Raw genomic sequence first — 21,767 nt, 5'->3', positions numbered from 1 at the left:
CAAATGCAGATGGAGCCACCAGTACAATAATTTGAACCAATGATATATGATATTGCTTAGTAATTCATTTCAGTAACTTACGGATTTAAAAACAAGACGAAGTTTTAGTACCGATTCAATTTACAAAAGAAACGCTCATTTTTCAATAAAGGAAGTTTTCTAATTCATCCATTTCTGGATTATTAATAATTCGTAGGGAAATATTTAAAATATAATTATTTAAAATACAATGCAAATTAATATGTCTAGTCATGTTAAGTTTAATATAAAATATTCAAAGTTTTTGATTCTGTTGAGTGAAATAAATGTTCTATTTTGAAAATTGATGCATTCAAACCAGCAAAAGTTTAGAAATGATTAGAAGAAACTTTTAAATAATCATGCAATGTTTTAAGTTGAATTATTTCGTTTTATAATTTTTAGTAAATATTTAGCAACTTACCTGATACTTGAACTACCAGTACATCCTTTCTTTATCCAGGACGATTCATGTTGATAAAAGACTGGTTTTGAAACTAAGAAAGCAACTGCTTCTTTAAAGGGGTAAATAATGTCAATTACGTTAGAAGATCATATCAACGAGAAGGCCATTATCTTTGCTGCATTATCGTCTGGTGCAAGTAAATCTAACACTTGTAGATACTTGATAGATCAGAAGCAAAAAGTACATTTTTACACGGAAATCTGCTTTTCTGGTTACACATGTAAAAAAAAAAAAAAAAAAAGTTATTTCTAATGTTTGGAGAAACGTTTTCGAATTTTAGTTTGAAACCAGAATTTTTATTGGAATTGCATTCTGAAACTCTTAAATTAGCATTTAAATTTCTAGACTGGTAATTCTGTGAGCAGTTCTGGATTGAAAGCGAATTAAAATACAAACCAATCTTCAAAATAATGGCAGGCAATTTGCCATTTCTGAAACTTGAAGGCAAAGTCCGTATATCCAACCCTATTTGCAGTCAAACATTCAAGTGAATCAAATTTGACGATAATGATCCATCCACGTTTCTGAAAAATATCAGACTTCAATAATGATTCAATTTTTGCAAGTCCTTTTCTTTTAAAAATAACTGCCGATTCCAGTTCAATGTTAATGCTTTCAAATCTGTTCTCATAGTTCCTTCATTCAATGAGTGTTTTTCAGGTTTCAGAGTTACGTGTTGATTTCTTATTTATTGCCAAAGAACCGATTCCGGTTTCATTTACTTCAACAGATTTCATTTTTGGCATTTAGCCTTTTAGAACATTCAATCTTGAACTTTGAAGAAATGTTAGAATCAAGTAAATGTCTTCATGGTTTAAACTGGATTTCTTTAAGGAGATTCAACTATTCTTCCTGTTCATTTACAGCTGCAGAAGAGACTTCAGACACAGTTACCAGGCATTATTGCCGATAGAAGTCTTTGGCTTAGCTGGCTCTAGATTGACAATGCAAAAGACATTGCTAAGCCATGCTTCGCCAAACAAGCTGGCGGTCTGTGAAGCTGTGTGTTATTCGAAGAAACTAATTATTTTGCTATAAATAATTTAGAAACATTCTTCATTGTACTTCATTAAACTTGTCATATTTAACATGAGCACATAGAATCTGAGAATAACAGCACAGTTTTCAATAAACAGAAGTTTATAGCATATAAATAACAATTCAGAATTCTTAATGATTTAAAATCGAGCATATTTTCAAAACGATAGTGTTCAATCTGTTATTCTTTAAACTTTAAGGTAAGTGGACAAGTGCCATAGTAAATCAAAACATTTATAGGAACTAATTGAAGTTTTGAGAAATCTCACAGCTCAGTAGTGATTCAATTAGTTCTTTTTCCATTAGGAATAATTGTTTCCAATTCGATAAATACTTGTCAATTCGTTCTGACCATTCTTTGGCTCCACAAATTTTTATTCAGCTTTCGGACCACCCTGTTGATTTATTATCAAATAGTTTCATTTTTACTCTTATTTCTTTAATTTTTTTAAATGCTTCATGTCAAGAATATCGACTCTTACAACTTGATGAAAAGTTAGAATTTTCAAGTATTTCAGTTATTTAAACTGAATAACTTTTAGAGACTCCTTTATAATTTCTATTCACGTAAAGCTCCCGAATGGATTTCAGATATTAATACCAGTCACTTATGATAGAATTCTTTGGCTCAACTGTTTTTCTGAATTTGAGATTGAACCCCTGCAAGAGCCATTATTTCGCCAAGCTGCGCCAAATTAGTGATCTGTGAAGCTGCATATTCTTTAAAGAAGGTGCGATTATTTTTCAAGCACTCTTTTAGAAAAACTTTTCACTGCATTTCAAAATTAATATTTTTTTTTCATTTAAGCTGATAGCATGGAATCAGACTATCACCACAGTTTTTATAACGCTGATGCATGTCAAATATAAATCTGTAGATCCTTTCCTCTATATTTCTTTCATCAGCAATGGATTCAGAACCTATTAAACAATCTCTTTAGCCACAATGTAAGAGCACAAGATTTAGGAATTTAGCGGCGATAAGATTCAAGATGTATGGCATTTTAGAATAATAATCTTAATTATTAAAGTTACCATAGCAAGCGAAGTTAAACAAAGCTATTATTTAGAAAACTTGAATTGACAAAAGATTTGAAAAAGAATCGCCAAATTATCCGATAGAAAAATGGCCTATCCTAGAAATAAATATCCCCTGCAGTCGAAATAAATTATGTATTTGCCAAACTGTTCGACTAAATCCCTTGGTGGAATTGAAAGAAATTTTTAAATATACTACAAACTATTAATCGAAAGCTTGTTATTTTTACAATCAGTTTAATTTGATATTGACAATTTAGTTACGAATTTATTTTATTCTACTTTAAATGTTTGCGCTCCGTTTTTGCCAAATTGCAACAATTAAAATTAGATAGTTTTATAATAGATTTTATTGCCTATTTCTGAGGATCTCCCTTCTAAATTTTTGATATTGACAATTAACCGAGAGAAGAGGAAAAGCAAAAATTTAAAAATTTCTGAATTTTCAATGAAAAGTTGATCATTCAAGTACCTTCAGCTACTCGTATTCCATTTTTTTTCATTAAAGTGTTTATGACTCATTGATATTTACGATTAACATTTTTTTTAAGAGCTGAAAGAGATACGGATGGTTTCAAATTAAATCGTCTGCAGAATATAAAACGTCTCGCATAAAGAAAGGTTAATAAAAACGATGAAGCCAGAAGAATAATCTAATCAAACTAATTTTTCCATTTCATTTTTGGATGAGTAAAAACTGAAAATGGCAATGGGATCACAGGACAGTATGCTTCAGGTCATCTTGGAAGCACGCCAGGGAATCGCCAAATAACTCACCAAGGATGATACGATAGATTCAGTAAAAATACTAAATTCACGCCAAATGTTAATATTTCGTAACTATTGTACGCCAAAGCCATTCAAAGCGTTCATTAAGATAAATTTTTATTAGAGAGTTAGCGAGAATGTTTTGGGAAGGTTACTTCTGTTGATTTATTGAAATAATTGAGTTCCACTGGTATTCAAAATGCTTATTTCTTTTATGTTTGAAGGATATCCAAGTGGTTTCAATCCAAACCATCTGTGGAAATTTGCATGCCTTGTCATAAAGGAGTAAATTTGATAAAAATTAAAGACAAAAGAATAAGCTAACTCAACTAATTTTCCCAGTTTGATTTTTGGATGAATGAAGACTGAAAATGGCAATGGGACCATAGAACAAGATACTTCAGATAATTGTAGAAGGATAATCTAGAGATTTATCTCAAATGCAAAGGAATTGTACTCATTTTCAGATCTTTATCTTTTATATCCATTATGGAGAAAAGATTGCATGCATGCTTTAAGTTCGAAACGTATAAGAATTTTTTAATGAAGCAATATAGACCTTTACTGAAATAGCAGCTGCCACTTTTGCTTCTAATCAAAATAATTGCACCGTCTTCTAAAGAATTCAATTGGTAAATGCGCCCAGCGGAGCATTGTAAGCATCCCATTCGTTTTGGAATTGCAAGTGAGTATAAAAGGTTAAGAACAAATATAACAAAAAATGAACTGCGAAAATTCAATTTCGGACTCTAACTCGAGTTCCACCAATTCCGAATTGAACCGCAGCATAATTTATTCCTGGCTACACACTCATTTTCCCAATGCCAGTCAATCCCCGTAGATGGATTGAATATTAAACGGAATAACGCACATTCCAATAATTCTGATGGTCATTTTATGGGTGATTATTCCTTGCTACACACTGATTTTCCAATGCAATTAATTCTCAATAGGTGGACGGAATATTAAAAAGAAGAATACACGGTCCAATATATCTTCTAGTCATTTCATGGTTGGTTAAATTTGATCGATTAAGAGATCTCGCTTTGGACTTTATCATAATCAATATCAGAGAACTACTTCATTTCCACTGGTCATCAAATCTATCTAGAAAAAGAAATTTTACCTTTTTCCCTGCATCAACCAATATTTTTTTTTGAAAGAAAATTACATAAAATTATTTTTTGAATGCAAATTGATTACTATAATTTTATCATTATCATCGATTGTAATGATTATATACTGGCTCAAGAAATGAAACACGTGCATTGTCAAACTTAATTTTCATAACAGTCCAGCCGAGGATTTCACGGATTATTAATATTTCTCTCAATTTGAAATCAACAGTCATTAAATTGAATTCTGTTATCGATAAATTTAGATAAATTCTTATTTACTTTGTCTTATATGACAAAATACAAAATGGCCGTTTACTGGGAAATTAATATTTTTAATCTAAGTGATGTTCCACGTTATCAACATATCCATCTTTTAAAGTTGGATTTAATACTAGAAAATATCATTTTTCTAACGATTCCCGAATTTTGTGTCGAACTCTTCAAAATGATAGATTTTAATATATACGGATACTGTTGTTTTTCAATAGGCAGTTACGTTTTGCGTTCGTCACTATTTTGAGATTTGACGTTCAAAACTATCAATTGTTTTGATGGAATAAATTTATTATTGTTGGAATAAACATTAACGTTAAATAAACGGAATTTTTTTGATTCAATAAAAATTTTGAAACCCCAAGAATAATTTATGCATGGAATTTTAAAAATACAGGAATGAATTATTTTTAATTATGAGAATAGGAAATGGCCAATTCAGTCGCTTAGAAAATTAAATTCAAAGCGCCAAAACCTGGTCGACTGATTCAATTTTTAATCTAGGCATTAAGCAATTACAGCTTAATAGTGAATTATGCGTCAAAATTATCAAGAGAAAAATGATTCGATGCCTGGAAAAAGTTCTGGAAAATGGGGCAATTTAACTATCAATGTAGCACTTGCTTTAGCAAGAATAATAAGTTTCTTTGCGATACAAAAAAAATGTTCCCTTTCAGATGGAAAAGAAAAGTCAATTTCTCTCTCGGATGCATTTTTCAAATCGAATTCATCCGAATACGATATCTACCGATTTTTGGATACCGTTCATGTAATCAAAATTTTAGTAATTTAGAAAAGGCTGTGATGAAATGTATCTTAGTATCTCAGAAGATCAATAGTTATTTGTTGCGCCCAAAATAAAATATTCACAGAAATATATACGATTTCTTGATGTAGTGGTGTATCTGGTCTTCAAGAAGCAGGAAAACACGACGGTAAAATATTTCAGAATGTATCAAAACACTTAAAGCATATCAGCATTTCTCAAATATATATCGTAGAATTTCGTGCACGGCAAGGCATTTATGCCAAAAAACCTAAATGTCGAAAGCACTGTTTTATTCTAGAAGTCTGCAATTTTCGACCAACAAAAAAATTACTTATTTTTAAGGAGATAGACGATACAAAAAAAAAAGTCTCGGAATATTTTATTCGATAAAAATGAGTAACAGATTAAAAAAAAAAAAGCAAAACCACTAATACCATAACATTACAAACAGTCGAAGCTTGAAGTTTACCAATTACTTTTAGCTCCAAACATTACATATATCTACAACTCTAAATTTTCATTTTACTTATATACAGATAAAATAACCGAAGAAATGTTTGAATTGGTACATCAACGAATATCATGGAATTTCCCCACACAGGTACTGCCTTCATATTCATTTTAAATTTCATATTTCACGCATTTCCATAGTTCTCATTAACCATCTAAAATTATCTGCTACTGCAATCCAAATACATCCTGTGTACGCTCAACCTTCGAATTTCATCTCACACATTGCCCGCTCCGACCAACAACAGTCAACCACACTCCCACACATTGCCCGCTCCGACCAACAACAGTCAACCACACTCCCACACATTGCCCGCTCCGACCAACAACAGTCAACCACACTCCCACACATTGCCCGCTCCGACCAACAGTCAACCACACTCCCACACATTGCCCGCTCCGACCAACAGTCAACCCCACTCCCACACATTGCCCGCTCCGACCAACAGTCAACCCCACTCCCACACATTGCCCGCTCCGACCAACAGTCAACCACACTCCCACACATTGCCCGCTCCGACCAACAGTCAACCACACTCCCACACATTGCCCGCTCCGACCAACAGTCAACCACACTCCCACACATTGCCCGCTCCGACTTGAAAGTATTAAATTTCTCACACCCAAACACTATCCTTAATCATAGCTTTGACACTCCAGGCACCGCCCCAACCCACCACAGTACACACACTACGCATTTAGCACAACAATGATTCGCATTTTCTTCCATACATAATAACCCACTACCATCATTCACTCATTTTCCGTTTCTGTCATTCACGTTCCTCATTCTTTCTGGAATGCCCCGCCCCTCTGCTATGGCCCATTTCCCACTCTTGCTCATACAGCCAATTGCGATGGTAAACATCTCACACTATACGTTACCTTTCAGCTTAGGCACTCCACATAATATTCATAATATTCAAAACATGGGGAACTCGGACTTCGATTTGTACAGCTTTTGTCATGGGGAAACTTTTGCAAGATATAGCACTGCAACATCTTTCACCTCTAGTAGCAGAGTTGCTTAGGGAGAACAAGGAGCACCGCAGGGATTGGAGGGGGCCCAATATTATTTACTCATTGCCCGTTCTAAAAACTACGATTTCCTGCCCATATTGAATCATTCGAAAATGGATTTAAATCAACGATTGAAATGTGGTATCATGTAATGGTCAACTGTGACAATAAGGAGACAGTGTCAAACATTTATTTTTGAAATTAGATATGAAAATTTATTGAAATATTTTAAGGAGTTCTTAATACCAAACATTGTTCTAGTTTCCTTAAATTAGTTTTCTAATCTACATGAGTTCTAAAAGTATAAAAAAATAATTTTAGATTTAAAATATTATATAAGGCGCCAAAGAAAATTTGCTATCATACATTTCATTGAAGGGTTGGCAACATCTACAATTTATCTATCCTTCCCGATTTCTTTGCAAAAATCGGGTTTTTAAGAAGATGCAGTCACGATAAAGATTATATTGTTCATTTTTCAATAGAAATACAGCAATTTATTTTAATTTTTCATCTATATGAAAAGTTAAATTTGTTCAACTTTCTATGCTTTAATATTTAACTTATTTTATTAAAAATAGAATTTTGTAATCAATTCTTCGCTTGCTTCTTATTGAATTAAAATTTGAGAAATTTGGACATTTATTAAAATATATTGTCACCGAGAACATATTTTAATACTTTTGAAAGGAATTGTCAGTTAACTGATTATATTTTGATTCCTTACCAGTGGCGTCACCTGCTAAGGAACTTAAGAATTAATTTCAAAATTCCATTATATTTATAAAAAAAATTCTAAAATTAAATTTCTTAACACGTAATTTTAATTTATTAAAATTTTAGTACATTAATGGAAATAAATTTAACAATTTTTAAATATATATATTTTTAAAGTCCTTTCCTTAGTTTTAACTTTTGAATTTTTATTCAAAGAGCCCCAGATTTTTCTATACATGTTTGAAAAAGTTTTGCGTCCCTTATAGGCAATTCCGATGCATTCTGCAAATTTTTTCATTATCAACTTTTACCTTCTCTAGGAAAACCAAAACACCACGAAGTTTTATGTAAATACTTTGCGATGGGCGGAGAAATGCATTGTAAAGTCTTCTGAGACGCATACTGTTGTAATAGCAATTAGATTTCAAATTTACGATTACACAAATTGTATTCAAAAATCAATAGACATATCTCAAAGATAATCATCCGAAAGAGCATCTTCACTCCATCGTAAAGGGACAAGGATAGAATCCTTTCTAACAGTCATAAAACACATTAGGATAAAAAAAGTGCTAAAAATTGCCTAATTTCCCAAAACTTTCTCCAGAAAATTTCAATTCAATTTGCTGTTGCCAATTTTGACGCCTAGAAAAGTAATTGTAATGCAACTGGAATTGCTTAATACCTGGATAATAAAAACATCAAACACTGGTCAATCAAGAATTGTCGCTTTGAGTTTAACATTCTAAGCAATCAAACAGGCTGTTTCTAATTTTCATATTCCAATTAGATAGATTTTCTTTCATATTTTCTTAAAATTCCAAAGATAAATTATTTTCGAGACTTCAAAAGTTTCTATGACTTAGACAAAGAACATGGCTTATTTTATAAGTTAATTCCAAAGAGAAAATTTATTCCATCAAAATATTTGAAAGTTTAAACGGTCAAATTTCAAAGTAGTGACGGACCCAAGAAGTCAATGCATTCGTAAATATTGAAAATGTATCAATTTTTAAAAATTTGGCCCAAATTGGTTAAGCCAGGCGTTAGGAAATTGACATTCTTCAACCTTAAAGAAAGAATATTTTTTAGAACTTAAATTAAGTCTTAAAGAAAAGTTATTAAAAGATAATATACGCAAGAAACAGCTATTTTAGATTATGTCAGATGCCGTTAACTAAATATAAATCATTCAATTTAGATATAAAAATTAAAATTCATTGATGTTTAATGCTAAATTTAGGAGAAATTAAATTAGAGAAGTCTTCGACTCAATTGTTATGAAAAATTTAGTTTATGTGTTAATACATATGGGAACACGTTAATCCTTGACTTCTTAACTAAAATCAATTACTATAATGCAACTAATGTTTTTAAAATCTAATTTTACATACGACAGTTTCCTTGAAAAAAAAATTCAGTGATGCCAAAAAAGAGATGAGAAATTTAATTTTCTGGATAGATTTGATGACTAGTGGAAATAATGTAATTTTCCCGAAACTGTGACCAAGTCCAATGTGAGATCTGTAACTCGATAAAGTAATCACCCATAAAATGACCATCAGAATTATTGGAACGTGCGTTATTCAGATTAATATTCAATCCATCCACGGGGATTTACTGGCATTGGGAAAATGAGTGTTTAGCTGGGAATAAATTATGCTGTGGTTCAATTCGCAATTTTTGAAACTCAAGTTGCAACTCGACTTTGACTTTCGCAGTTAATTTTTTATACATATTTGTTTTAAACCTTTTACATTCATTTGCCATTCCAAAACCAATGAGATGCTTACCATGCGCTTCGTTGGGCGCATTCGCCGATTAAATTCCTTAGAAGACGATGCAGTTACTTCGATTATCAGCAAAAGTGGTATCTGATCTTAGCAAATTGTTTATGTTGTTTGATTTTAAAAAAATGTCTTTATGCTTAAAACTGAAGGTACACATGCAATCTCATGTCCCATTAGTAGATCCAGTGGAAAGAAAAATCTGAAATTGTGACAATTCTTTTGCACGTGAAATAAAGGTCTAACTTATCCTTCCAAAATAATCTGAAGCATCTTGTCCTATGGAATTGACATTTTCATAGTCTATTACCTCAAAAATAAAATGGAAAAATTCATTATGCTTACTCTTCTGACTTTATAGTTTTTATCAACTTTCCTCCTTTATGGCATTTTATTGAAATTCCACAGAATTAGGTTCGAAGTCATTTGGATGCCACCCAGACAAAAGAAATAAGTGTTTTGAATATCAGTGGAATTCTATTTTAATAAACCATTTGGAGTAATCTCTCCGAAACTTTCTCGCATATTTCTAATAAAGGTGTTATCTCAGTGAACGCTTTGAATGGCATTGGCGTACAATAGTTACAAAATATTAATCTTAGGCGTGAATTTGGCATTATTACTGAATCTATCACGTCATCCTTGGCGAATTATTTGGCGATTAATTCTTGCTAAGCGATCAAGAGTGCCAAAAACCGAATTTGAGTTTCAGAGGCGTTCATGCCGATTGAAACCAAAATTTGACACAAAACTTCACTTAAAGTCGCAAAATCGGATATCAGATTTATATATTTAAATCACTTTGTTTATTTCATTTATAAGCTTTTGAAAGTACAAATCAAGAGGCGGTCAACTCCTTTTTGGATTCAGCTCAAAATGTGGTAAATGCTAAGTAAACGTACACTAAACACATTTGTGTACCGAATTTTAACTACAAAATGAAGAGAGCTAGATATCCTTTCAAATTATATTCAAACAGACGGATTTCCTCTGAACGGATATTGCTCAAAATTTGTCACAAATTTGGTTTTAAGCCTGTATATACCAAATATCATCCCTCGAGATCAAAAAGTTGATTTCTTTGTCACAAATGGACATTCCAAAAGCGTGTTTTCCGAACGCGGGGGGGGGGGGTTAAAACGTGGAGATTTGTCTATATCTCGAGTTCTAATTTTTTGACGTTAACTATACTTACACTATACTATATACGAGAAGGTAAAAATGGAATCTGAGTAGTTGAAGGCACTCGAAATATAAACTTTCATTTACAAGTTCAGAAATATTTTTACAAAATTTGCTTACTTCCCTCTTGCTCTGCTAGTTAATTGATATTAAAAATTAATAGAAGATCATAAGAATCTACAATAAAATCAATTATTAAACTATTAAATTTAAAATCATTGAGAAAATCGCCGAATCTTCAAATAAGCTATTTTTGTATATTATATATAAATTTATTTTGTGTATCTCAGAAACTGCTCTAACGATTTGGATCAAGTTTTATATTTAGATAAGGTTCTGCTTTTTAAGTTTATCTATATAGGCGTCTTTTCTTAAAAAAGTGCGATTTTATACAAAAAAAATAAGCATTTTTTATAACCAAACATTAGAGCCTTTTTCTATCTGCTCTCATGCTGACAATGTCATATGGTGTCATCTCGTTACCGATTACACCTTGGTAAAACCGAGTGCAAATTCAAAAATATAAGTAATGATAGATTAATGTAAAATGAATAGTGTTATATAGCAGATTGTATTGTAAAACACGTTAGACTAATACATTCATGATTTTTATTTAAACCCTTCTAGGGCTGTGGGAAGTATGCTTCCCACCAAATTTATCAATCTTTGTATGAAATTATGTAGGTTGGCATCAGTTCTGACAAATTTTTTTTAGTAAGTCAGAAACTTAGATGCTTCAGTTCTTTATCTCACACAAAATGATGTGCATTGATTTGTTACTTAATTATTAATTAACCAAATTAATTAATGAATCAAATTAAATTTATCTAATAAGCTAAATGAATCCCTTTTCTTATTCTAATTTCAAGCCTAAAAATATTTTAACTTAATATGACTAGAAAAAAAAATGGTCCTTTAAAGGGTTCAATTGACCAGTTCATATGTAGGCAAGATGGAAAAATATTCATATGTAATCAGTATGCGATTCGTATGTAAATATTTTCTCCGGAACACGATTTTACAAAAATAAAGAAACTGCCGAACGAAGCGTGGTCTTCCAGATATTCATATTAAATGGATATTGAATTAAAAGTTCTTAACTTTATTTTAAACTCATTGCCTACGCACGAATGATTTGCAAGTTAATTATTCTACTTTTTTAGAATACATTAGATTCGCATGCTATGGCATATTAAGATAAAATTTCAATCTTAAAATTAGGTATCCCGCTAAAAATCCTAAATCAAGTGATCTTACTTGTAATCGAATGCGATTGGAAGTGAAGAAATCGAATTAGTGCCATATTTGGAAACAGCGTTGCATCTTGAGCACATTGGTCCTTTTCATTTGGTCAGCTGAATCTAGTACGGAATTCGGAGTCACTGATAGGTAAATTTCGTCAGAACGTCTTGAAAAATGGCATATATAACTACTTGAATTCTGGATTGAAAGATGTTGGCAAAAGTTCCACTTGATTTAGGGCAATTCTTCCCGTAAGACATTAGACCTGAAAAGGAAAAGAATTACGTTCATCATTGTGAAGAAAAAAATACAAATACTCAATCGTTTATTTTAAAGCTTATATGGATAAGATTTTGTTAATACCAGAGCAGATCAAAAATGTGAAGTAAATATTTTGGGCATTAAAATGTTCTATGAAAATATGTCCACATTTTTTTCTTCTGAAATACAAACTAGATAAAGTATCGTCATCGCAAGGAAAATCGATATTGAGAACTATAAATCACATTTTGGTGACTCACAAGAGGAAAACACCAGCGGGAGTGATTTTCAAATCTTTCTCGCATACTCTGATAAAGATGGTATAACAGCGAACAACTAGCATGGCACTGGTTTACAACAGTTACGAAATATTTATCTTTGTAGTGAATTTGGCCTTTTTATTGAATCTATCGTAATCCTTGGCGAGTTATTTGGCAATTATTCCCTAACTTGCGGCTAATATAAGAAAGTCGAAGTTATGTTTTATACTCGTTTTTCCAAATCGATTGAAACAAAAATTTGACACAAAACTACACTTGTAGTCGCAAGATTCCATACCAAATTTAATACATTTAAATACCTTTCTAATAAAATTTGCTTTATTAATCAACAGTCAAGATTAACATTTTTACTTTAAAAATAAGTAAATATTATCAGCAGTAGAAAGATAAAGCATTGCAACATTTCAAAATAATCTTTTTAATTAAAGTATAAAATATATTCCATTAAAATGCAATAAAAAATTTTTTTAAAGTTTTGAACACATACAACAGAAAATTCCTCGATTGAATTTAAGGTTTCAAAAACTTACGCCTGCGATAATTTGAATCGCAAAGTACAGAGGTATTTAATGAAAAAAAAAAATTCAAAATTTAAAAATTAAGTAAACCCTTTAAAGAGCCGTTTGTTTCTAGCTATATTATGTTAAAATATTTTTAGGTTTGAAATTAGAATAAGAAAAGGGATTCATTTAGATTATTAGATTTAATTTGATTAATTAATAAGTAACAAATCAAGACGCATTTTGTGTAAGATAAAGAACTGAAGCATCTAAGTTTGTCTTTCTAAAAAAATTGTCAGAACTTATGCCAACCTACATAATTTCATACAAATATTGATAAATTTGGTGGGAAGCATACTTCCCACGGCCCAAGTAAGGGTTAAAAAATCCATCTCTACATTAACCAAAATGGATTTGAATTGCAGACGATATCTTAAACAATGCTATTCGGAAATTCAGGAAATCGGATAAATATGAATTGCAAACGATTAAAATATTCAGATTTCATAGTATTTTTCTTTATAAAGTAAAAAATAGTAAACATGTAGTGGCAACAGATTCAATTCAAGATTTTTTCTGTAGAAGCATTTTATTTTTAAAGTTAAATGACCTTTAAAACACACTTAAACAGATTTCAGTTCCGTCATAAAATCGGGTAATTTACTGGAAGAGTCCAATTTTAATTCATGGGAGAAAATTGTTCTGTATATTATAATATAATTTTTCCAAAACTACTGATTTAAGTTTTGAATAAAGAATTCTTGGATGTTATTTGTATACATTTTATGAGACAGTTCACATTTTTAGCATTTTTTAAAATTTCAACAAAATAAAATCGCGTTTCAAACGAAATCTCCACTCTTACTGGATATATTCCCAAAGCTGGCTTGGCTCATTAGTTAACAGAATGCATAATCCTGTTGCAGTACCTTAAGACCATTAAAATGGATTTCGAAATTTTGAACTGATATTAATGACAGTCTCACTCCAAGCTTGCGTACCAGTGGTAAACTATTTAGTGAAGATTTAACGTGAACCAGACCCAGTTGCACGACGATTCTACGGCAAAATCGACTCTCAAGCCTAATTGTCGAAACACAAAACTTTACCACCGCCGAGGAGTGTACTGGTTTAGTCAAGTGGTATATATTCGATGTACGGTAACATAAATTTTCGATAAACTTTAAAGCGCTGATTGCCTCTGACGCCATTTGTATCTAATTAGATAACTCATCGATTCTTGTTAAATTGTAGAAAAGGAATTAACCATTTACATAGAGGGCGCTAATCAGAAATGTAAATCAAGGCAGCAGACAGATTAATAAACGTTTGGGAGCTTGTTTGGTAGTTTTGGAGGGCTTGGGAGGTAGTTTGGAAGGAAAAATATGAAATAAGGTATGTAGTTTTCATATTAGTACATATTCGTTACAAAACAGCAAATATTAATGTAAATATAAGTAATTTTTGCCACACACACACTTCGCATCTCCTAAGATACTCAGTCTCACCCGAACTCTAAATTTTAGATAAGAGAAACGGTATCAACTTTCTAAAGTGTAAAGATATTGGAACATTCACCTAGAAACTAACTGAAATTGCGCCACTTCACAGCAATATATTCAGACCAAATTATACCATAAGAAATTTTTGTTGCCATTTTAAAATCCAAAATTGTAGTCTTCCCATTGATACCAATTTCATTTCCTTTGCGATTTTTTATTTTATTTTTTTATGATAATTTTTTAAAAATGTAACGCAAACGATTTTGAAATGATGAAATGTGTATAATATCTCTAGACAACAGCAGTTACTTGAACTATCTTGCCTTTATTTTTCATTTGTTTTATTTTAATATTTTGGCGGTGTTTTTTTTATTAATGTTTATTTAATTAGGTTCAAAAATTGTTAAAAATCTGCCATATTTATCAGCATCATCTGCAAAATAATGAATATTGTAATCGAGAATAAAGAGCTTTGAATGAGAAATTCGGAATGGAAATTTAACGGTATTGTTTAAGAGAAAACAAGTTCATCGCTCAAATTCAAATAAAAGAAAAGTAAAGTAAAAAATAAAGCCTTTACAGGCAAATGATACAAGCGTCGACGACGATATCAATGGTTTCAAGCTATGAGAGGCCGTCATCACGATTGCATGCAGCTAGAGTTTAATTTAATGTTACCAAAATTTTTAAATGCTCAAGAACAAGATTTAATAACAAATTGTCAAATACTTGTATAACAAAGCCCAGAGAAAAATTAGCTATCGGCGTTTAAAATTCGTATTGTTCAATTAATACATTTTAATGTAAAAATGTTTCAAACATTAAAAGTATTTTCACTGTAATCTTTTATGTAAAAAATAATTTATATAAATATAATTATTAATTAAAATAGAATTATTAATTAAAATATAAGTATTAATTAAAATTATGTATAAAATATTTTATATATAATATTTTTTTTATAAAAGGTTATAGTAAAAATTTTTACATTAAGATATTAGGCAAGAAACTTTTTTTGACATTAACTCGTATTAATGTCTAATAAAAAGCTGACATTAACATATTAGTTAGAATTAAAAGTTTACATAAAACGGAGTTATTTCAATTCCTTCATAAAGTAAAAGAAATTCGTCTACCAATCCAAAAAATTTTAAAAAATTAAATAAGAAATTTTGCATAATCTATTTCATGCTAGAGTACATTCCTCTTAGAAATTCCCAAAAGGTGTAACTTTTATGACCTGAGCCAATGTCTATAAAGCTTGCAGACATCAACTTTCACCGTCGATGTGTGTCTGAAATACTGTACTCTGCAAGTTACAATGGTCCATGCGTGTCAATTTCATCGACGGTGAATAATTTGCAATTCGATTGCAACATTTCATTGACGTAGGATCAGATTATACATACACATTTTTAATATAATAAATACTGAAGTAACAGAACATTTTATTAATTACAGGTCAACTTCAAGAAAACGAATTTCAATACTTCTCGGCATGAAAAATTTGAAATTCAAATTTAAAACTAAAAAATTATTCAAAAAATTACAGTCATCTTTAACGAATTCTAATACTCAATTGCAAGTTTTTCCATAGCCATTGATTTGCGAGTTAGACAACCCCTCCTGCTATACATTTCTGCTTATGAACGAAAAGAAACAATTTATTTTAATTTGTTGTTAGAGAATGGTATTGAGCAAAGTATGGTACAACGCATAATAATCTTTTATTTGTTTCTTCGGTTTCGATTTGGCCTCAAAATAGTTTAAACATCTTGAAATTTACAAATATGTTTGAGTTTTTACTCAAATTGTAATTCAAACTGCAAATCGTCACTACTTCCTATTCCTGACGAATAAATTCGTCATAACGCAAAATGTTGTAATTTTTCCATGACGAGTAAACTCGTTGGTTAACAGCTAACTGGTTAAAAAAACAGTGCAAGTGAAACATCTTACCTTGCTTAATAACTGCAGCTGAACCATTGTTCAATTTCTTTCTGAAAATATTGCAATGTACCCAAATTCAAACTTTTGAGAAGTCTGCATTGAAGGCCAACCAAAGTAAAAAAAAACTCCAAGTTTAATCAAAGAATGAAAACTTCAGAAGAAACTGCGCACTTGATGGAAAGCAGTTTAAATGAAATCATGACGTCATTCATCGTTTTCTTCTTCCAACAATTTATGCAACCTAAAAATGCAGAAGGCATGGGAATTAATAAAATTTTACGTTTTTATATTTTGTTTCGAACCCAGATGTCGTTTAAACTAACATACTGAAAAATCTTAAGCGATTTCAACAGTTGTGAAAAATAAAGAAATACTTCACAATATTTCATTGATAAACTGAAAGAGAAAAAATCGGTTTAAGTGAAAATTTTGAAAAATGGGGGAACGGATGATGAGTTATTCGATCGAAGGGCGTGGTGGCATGGTGACCAATATCCAGTAGAGCAGCATTCCAGGTTCGGAAACCCATCTTTTTAAAAATTCACTTTGTATATGGGACTAAGTAAGGTACCAAGGATCAAACCTCTTCTTGCTAATATAATGTGGAATCATGTAGTGAATCAAGTGTCGTTTTCGTCATCTGACCATTATTCGAAATAACGAAGTCAGTCTCAAAAAGTTTTCAAGTATAAGTTACACTTCAAATACAGGACATTTGGCTTCGACAACTGTGGAAAACGGGCTTCGAAAGATTTCATTAATATAACTAAATTTCCCTATTATTCATTCAATATACACGATACTGGCATTAAATGTTTAATGTGATATTATTCTTTTAGAAAGGCTGAAAAGTATTTGTTCATTAGTATAGAAATAAATGATTAATTTCATGGAAACACCAAGCAATAAGGTTCAAAATTCCATCTAATCTAGTGCACTTATCTTAAATAAGTCATCAAATGTAGTTCTAAAACATCCCGCTGTGAAGGGAATGAAGCGGCTGACAAACTAGCCAAAACAGCGGCTAATGCTAATCAAGATCGGAATATAATGAAGCTCCCAAGATGTCACCTGAAGAACATCCTCCAAACCGATATGATGACAATATGGCAAAAGGAATGGGAAGAAGGCGAAACAGGTTATGTTATGTGAAATTTCAAATTTAATAAATGACCATTCTAGCCCTTGTTTGTTCTAGCCTATTGTTTTACTTTCCCTTATGTACTCGATTCTTTTCTTATAAATCTTGGTTTCTGATAAATGAATCTTAACTTATACTTTGTTCCATCGAAAATATGATGTACACATAGAAGTCTCACAGGACCCATCATTGGCCTAATAGGTTAAGACATGATGTGGTTTGAAAAGATGATGGCTGTGTTCTTAACCAATGTTATTTTAAAAGCGGTAGATTAGTATGTGTTTCAATAACCAATTGTTCTCTCAAACAAACACCAATCCAGTACAACTTCTAATACAATATGTATCAGAGTGAATGAAGGCAATATCACTTCGTGATATTGTACAATTATATTCGTTACAGTTTACAATAAAATTTTAACTACTTAATAAATCATTATTACTTTACCATTATCTTCCTGTCAATTCTCAGTAATTGTGAGTTGAATTTTATACTAATTTATTGCGTTGTTTGAATTTCTTTAATGCATAAACTATTTAGTGTTTTACTTTTATCCCTAATGATCAATTTCTGATAATTAATGACGGAATGTTTTGCTTGTTCTTGCAGATTGCAGAAAGAATGCGAAGAGCTTCGGACGCAGAACCGTCAATTGAAGCTTCAAGTTCTCTCCCTTCTCTACCTGCACCAGACAATGGACTCTTCCAGCAGGTTGCAGAAGCCAATATTATGGACAAAGCCCGAGGGCTCTTAACACTGTATTTTGTACTCATCTGTATATCTCAAAATTGCTTTTAATAAACCAGTATTTATTTTTTAATTAGGAATTTCTTTCCATAACAGACAATATTTCCAGGCACATTCTTTTCAATAACTAAGGAAACATTGTGATAATAAAATTATTTTTGTTAGAAATAAACGAAATTTAGCGAAATAAGTATTAACAAAGGAAAGCTCCTTTATTTAGTTTACAGAAAGAATATAGACTGTTTAAGTGTATTAAAATATACCAAACAGCCCCAAAATAAATGATCTTCCCAAAGCTTTCTCGCGTATTATCTAATAAAAATTTTATCCTCCCCCCGCCCACAAAAAAAAAAAAAAAAATGTACCTTGGTTAAGGCAGCAAACGACTTGGCAATGACGTACAATATATACAAATATAACCTTTGGCGTGAATTTATTTTTCTAAATCTATTGTGTGGTCCTTGGCGAGATTTTTGGCGAATAATCCTGTTCTGTTGATATATCCGAAAATTGAATTTGTGTTTTAGACACTTTTTTCCAAACCGATTGAAACAAAAATTTGGTACGAAGTTGCACTTGTAATCAAAAAATTCGATTCCAAATTTTATATATGTAAGTCATTGCATTTTTGAATTATGATTTTCTATACTCTGATTTCTGAAACTACAGACTGTCAACCCAAAGTTAGATTTGGCTCAAAATTTGACAGTTGTCTATACTATAGATGTTAAATCTGTGTATCGAATTTAATACAACTATCTATCTTCGTTTTACAGCTATTGTGTAATTGGTGTAAAAGACGTATACCCAATTTTAACCATCTATCTGAAAGAGTTATTGAGTAATCTTTGCTACAGGCAGACGGGCAGACTGAAAGATATTTTGCAAACTGTGTTTGTCGAACTCGGGGAACTCAATATCTAGAATTAGATTACTTTTTTTTACGGTTGCAATATTTTCTTTATATTTCGTATAAGTGAAAGTAAAAATATAGAATTTTAATGATGTGTTATTAATTCTGACAAAAAATGTGACGAACAAATAATTACGCACGTCTGACAGAAAGATTCCATGCTGAAAATGGCGATGTTTATTTTAACTCAGTTAACATCAAAGCCCCATGAATTGTCAGTGTAATTTGAATAACTTTTGGAGACAAGTTAAGAATGGCATTATCTCTTTCTATAACATACCAGGATTGCTCATTTAGGCTCAATTCTATAGAACGTTCTGCTCAACACACACATGCGAATGTTTCCTCACAAAATTGATTTTGAACTAATTGAGTCAACTTGGTCCAGCTTTATTGCCTTGTGGAATGAAGGAATCGATCACAGTAAGGTTGAACAACACGATCAAGAAAGTCGACTCTATATACCGGGTGTTTCAAAAATGACCGGTATATTTCAAAAATCAATAAAAACAAAATGGGCAGCGATAAAAATACACCGTTTGTTGCAATATGTTTGGAAGAACAGTAAATTTTCAGGCAGACAAACTTGCGAAATTAGTTACAATTTTCAACAACAGATGGCGCTGCAGTCTGGAAAAATCTAAACTACGATATTTTCCAAACATCCACCATGCTCAGCAATAACATGGCTTAGTCTCAGAATGAAATGAGCAGAAACCCGTGTAAACGTCTCAGGCGGGATGGCTTCACATGCAGAACAGACGTATTGTTTCAGTTGTTGAATTGTTTCTGGATTGTGGCGGTTCACCTGATCTTTCAAGTGTCCCCACAGAAAGAAGTCGCAGGGGTTCATGTCTAGCGATTTCAAAAATTTTCAAATAAATCCTTTATTGTATCGCTTTTTGGCTCTTTGGTTACATTAAACTTTCGTTGAAACTTCGTCTTGTTGCAACAACACTGTGTTCTAAGCGGTGGAATTCCAACACCAGAAAAATTCTTTGTTCTAAAGAATAAACCATTTTTTCACAACAAACTTGCTATCTGTGAACAGCACACGCTTAAAGCAGAAAGACGACTTACAGAATGGCGAACTCAGACTTTCGTTTTCTTCTCTCTCTTTCAAATCGCCTGCAGCGCCATCTGTTGTTGTAAATTGTAACTAATTTCGAAAGTTTGTCTACCTGAAAATTTACTGTTCTCCCAAGCATATTGCAACAAACGGTATATTTCTATCGCTGCCCGTTTAGTTTTTATTGACTTTTGAAATATACCGGTCATTTTTGAAACACCCGGTAGTAATTCAACGATAATGGTGGTTGCTCCTTGGATTTTAGCAATTTTTATTCCTTGTTTGGGACCTAAACATTAAATTATGATAAATGAATGGAAGATTTCTATTCTTAAATTTTAGTAATTCTCTTTTTTACATAATATATTTTTTCATGTTATGACATTTTTTTTTTGTTATTGAATTTCTTGATAACATTTTGAGATGAAATGTGTTTCCAAGATTATCCATTATTATTAATGATATATAAAATATTCTCCGGCCACTCCTGATAGCTTTTTTAACCCCTTGAACTGGTCATATAAGCAATCAATACGCAATTTTGAATTAAATTAAGTAGTACAGTAAGAAGCGACACGGCATTCACAAACATGTGGGGGAAAAAACTGAACCAAAAAGCGTCTAATGGAGCAGAGATCACTGTCGAAGGCTTACGAAAATGCGCTCATCCTTTCGCATCTCGCCCCTTAGAGGGTGGAATCATTGAAAAGCGGAAGTTTTGGAATACTGCAACGAATAGTATTTACCAAGCATTTTTAACACCAAGCAAATATTTTAAAAAATTTTAAAATCTTAAATTTCGAAGCATTATTTTTTAAATGATCTATTTATTATCTCCATAATACATGCATTTTTGTTCTATTTATGGATATAATAAGCCCTTACTCGTAGATACTGCAATGACGTGAATTTAATATTACGCAACGTATTTTAATATTTAACTTCGAAAGTCTCTCATTTACATAAACATGTGTATGTAAATATGAGTATAAAGAATATTGGGAAGTGCACATAAAACAATTTTAGAAACATTCATTAAATCTCTTTACCATTAAGCTTTCCTTCTTAAAGTAAAATAGTATGCAAAACATTGACGAATCAATTTAAATTGCATTTTAAAAAATTGAAAAATGGCAGTGATATAAATATGTGGTGTTTGCTACATGTAATAATGCTAAAATTAAAATTCTCCCTCGTATTACTTTTTTATATACATACTATAGAGAAAACATAGTAATCGTTGAAAAATTCGAACACTTGATTTTGACAAATCTTTTCGTTTTCCCAGAGCTTGAAAAACATATTTTTTGAAAATATCCGCCTCTAAAAAGGATAACTCAGTAACGTTTTGAGTTAGACGGTTAAAATTTGATATAATGTCTTTATATCAAATTTGTAGATTTCGATCAAATTTTGATCAAAATCCATTCAGAAAAAGCCCGTCTGTCCGGATGTTC

At 31.3% G+C, this 21,767-nt stretch overlaps 1 protein-coding gene across 1 annotated transcript in view; it reads left to right on the top strand.

The window, feature by feature from the left end:
* The window catches only part of LOC129957443 (uncharacterized), a 74,216-nt gene extending 55,815 nt beyond the window's left edge, over positions 1–18,401 (top strand). The window contains exon 6 of the mRNA XM_056069761.1: positions 18,191–18,401. Within this exon, the coding sequence (XP_055925736.1) occupies positions 18,191–18,335 (145 nt within the window). The 3' untranslated portion in view covers positions 18,336–18,401. The remainder of the gene's footprint in view (positions 1–18,190) is intronic.
* The last annotated feature ends 3,366 nt before the right edge of the window (positions 18,402–21,767 follow it).

The sequence above is a fragment of the Argiope bruennichi genome, chromosome 11, assembly GCF_947563725.1.
Source record: "Argiope bruennichi chromosome 11, qqArgBrue1.1, whole genome shotgun sequence".
In the NCBI taxonomy this organism is placed as follows: Eukaryota; Metazoa; Arthropoda; class Arachnida; order Araneae; family Araneidae; genus Argiope; species Argiope bruennichi.
This window is presented reverse-complemented; position numbering and strand designations above follow the sequence as displayed.